General features: G+C 33.4%; 1 protein-coding gene across 1 annotated transcript; it reads left to right on the top strand.

The window, feature by feature from the left end:
* Nucleotides 1-1,207: 1,207 nt before the first annotated feature.
* On the top strand, nt 1,208-2,053 carry LOC123674549 (A-kinase anchor protein 14-like). Its single transcript, XM_045609452.1, has 2 exons — nt 1,208-1,360; nt 1,627-2,053. The coding sequence occupies exons 1-2, from the start codon at nt 1,349-1,351 to the stop codon at nt 1,963-1,965; spliced, it is 351 nt and encodes a 116-aa protein (XP_045465408.1). The 5' UTR covers nt 1,208-1,348; the 3' UTR covers nt 1,966-2,053.
* Nucleotides 2,054-3,025: the final 972 nt, after the last annotated feature.

Genomic DNA, 3,025 nt, shown 5'->3' with positions numbered 1-3,025 from the left:
CAATATTTTATCAGCACACGAAATTCTTTTTATTTCACCTTTTTTTAAATAACAAAAGTAGCTACACTCACAAGGCAATATCTCATAAACTAATGGTGGGGCTGCTGTCAAGGTTTGACAGGTATCGTTTGAAGGTTGGTACTAAGTAAAAATCATATGGATTTAATTCTAGCACCGCTATGTGTTCATCAGACCGGGGACTTTTCAATTGGCCTGATATTATCCTTCCTTCAGACGGGTTCTATGATTTTCAGAAAACTTGAGAAATTCGTAATTGGAATGAATAAATTCATGAGTGTGGGTACTAAATTCCACAACAATAATTTTTCCTACGTGAGAAACAGACAAAAAAAAACATGCAAGTCTAAAATCATCTCAGCTTCTGATTCTAACTCTAAATTCGAGAAGATATCAATTTTAACATACACACAGGATGATTCAGAAATCCTTTTGATGCTCAAGTCTTTCTTAATTCACAATTTATTTCAAATTAACTTATAACTTTCAACGAAAATAAATCACCCTCATTACAAAAACTATTATTTTATACCGGGTTTTGTTTGAATTTTTTGACAAATAAATTGGAAATCAAAATATGGGAAAGAAATGAAATCATCGATTTAACTGTAACTATCTGAACAACAACTCATTAATTAATCATAATCCTATCGAAAAATCCAATGATGCCCAGACGTACAAGAGACATTTTTGTCTCTTTCTAAAATGATTCTGAATGAATTATCATCGTCATTATTACGATTGAAGTTTTTCTTGTATTCAAACCAATAAATAGCCTCTCATCACTAGGAAAGAAATACCCTTCTGAATGATTTAATATAAATCAAAGAAACATTTATCAATGAAAAAAAAAAACCTAAACCTGAAATATTTTTGGAATTCATTTTGTTATGAATCATTCCAACATAAATAATATCTTACGTTTCTCAGATGGAATATGAGATATTGTATGGAATGAACGAATAATCGTACTTAGTTCATTGAAAAATATCACAGAACATATTCAATTCTAATTCATTCAAATTGAATAGGTTAATTAAGATGAATGGAGCATTGTGTTTCTCCTCTTGTGATTGTCGTGAACTTCAGATCGATGAATCGACTGATTCCCTCGAAATTAATATTCAAATTTACACATAATTTATTCGAATATTGTGGACGTACTGGCTATGAAGTAATCAGTCTTTTCGTACAAGGTTAAGGCAAGTTACCTACCAACATTATCTGAAGCTGGTATCAGGCGAAGGAGAATGATATAAATACCTTGTACGAAAGAGATGAAGTATATTCATTTCTGAACCTAACAGAAGAGATAATCCCCTCATTCAACATGTTCGCTAAGGTGAGGAAACATATTTTTTATACTCGTGGTCGAATATTTTGATATTCAACTGAAATATCTCAATAACACGAATAATCTGACTAAGAATATTTCAATCGTTAAGTATTTTAGCATTATGGATTGAGTATATTTTCTTATTATTGAGAATTTCATTTCAGTGAATCGTTTCATATTTTTCTTCAATTTTTTAAAAACGATAAATGGATTCTGCATTAAAAATAATGGTTTTTCTTGATATATCAATCTGAAATATATCATTTTTTCAGGTTGCCTTCTTCGCCCTTTTGGCTGTTGCCTACACCAATGCCGGAGTGATCACCTCTCACACCGTGACCAGCCATGGATCTGTACAATCTCACCCATCACCAATTGTGAAAGCAGTCCCAGTGGTTCACTCCGTCCCTGTTGTTCACTCTGTCCCAGTTGTTAAGAGCGTTCCAGTTGTACACACTGTTCCAATTGTGAAATCAGTCCCAGTTGTTCACGCCACCCCTGTTGTACACGCCGCCCCTGTTGTACCCCTTGTCCACACTGCCCCAATTGTTCCAGTTGTCAGATCAGCCGCTGTTGTCCACCACGCTCCAGTAATTGCTGTCCATCATTAAACCTCTAAGATAACGATGTAATATTTTGTAAATAGTCATGCACAAAAAGCTATGGGAGGCTTTGAATAAATGATAAGTCTTTTAGTAATCATTATTTTATTCAACTTCGTTTTCCCAAAAGAATCATTTACATGAAGCTAGTAGAATGTTGGGAAGTTTTGAGGTTCCAACAAATATTAGAATTTTGGAGTAGCATTGTGATCTAACTGTATCTCCATATAAAATTCAGAAGTTTAAGTTACTTCGACATAATGAAACATTTTTCCTTTTATCGAATGCTTTTTGGCAACGTTTGAATACAGTCATATTGAATATTTGGAATGAAGAATACCTAGACCTACATGAAATAATATTACATTCTTCGATTCAACATGTTGATAGAAAGAGAATTTTCATTATCCTAAGATGAAAATATTTCTGTTCAAATTACAATGGAGAGAAAGCAGTTGCAATTTTCACTTGTGAACTAGTAACGCTGGTAACAAAAGAGCATCGAAATGACAAATGTACCTATATCCATCATTCTTGAACCTGGGTTCATACGTGATATATCACTTGTACGTCGAAAACAAAATAACGTCCCTTCATCATAGACGTTGATTTCAATCGAGTTTCATAAAAACTAGTCTGTTCTGAACGAAACCTTTTACACGTATTCCATTCATTTGTTGAACTCTGTCTACTACAGAATGCGGTAAAATATTATTGTTTTGACGAAAATAGACATTCAAATATACAGAATGTCCCAAACAAACCAATTTGGCTGGATATTTCCCCAAGTTTGTGTTATTTCCAGAAAACGTTGGGAGGTCAATTTTCATTTTGTAACTACAAATTCGTGGCTCAACGATTATCCCCTGAAGCAGGGTGGCAACCGCCTAAATAATCTTGAATAAGGAGTCGAATGACACATAATTTAGAAGATTTTACAATTCTATTAAATGAATGAAAAATTTGACTCTTCACTGTCGCAAATGTTCAACATATGTTTCACATACGAAATGTGAGGCCTAAGATTTCTTCTGATCTCCCAAATGAATTCCAAAACAGGCAGAACAGA

The sequence above is a fragment of the Harmonia axyridis genome, chromosome 3 (genome assembly GCF_914767665.1).
Source record: "Harmonia axyridis chromosome 3, icHarAxyr1.1, whole genome shotgun sequence".
NCBI lineage: Eukaryota > Metazoa > Arthropoda > Insecta > Coleoptera > Coccinellidae > Harmonia > Harmonia axyridis.
Note: the sequence above shows the minus strand (reverse complement) of the source record. Positions and strands in the feature narration are given on the sequence as shown.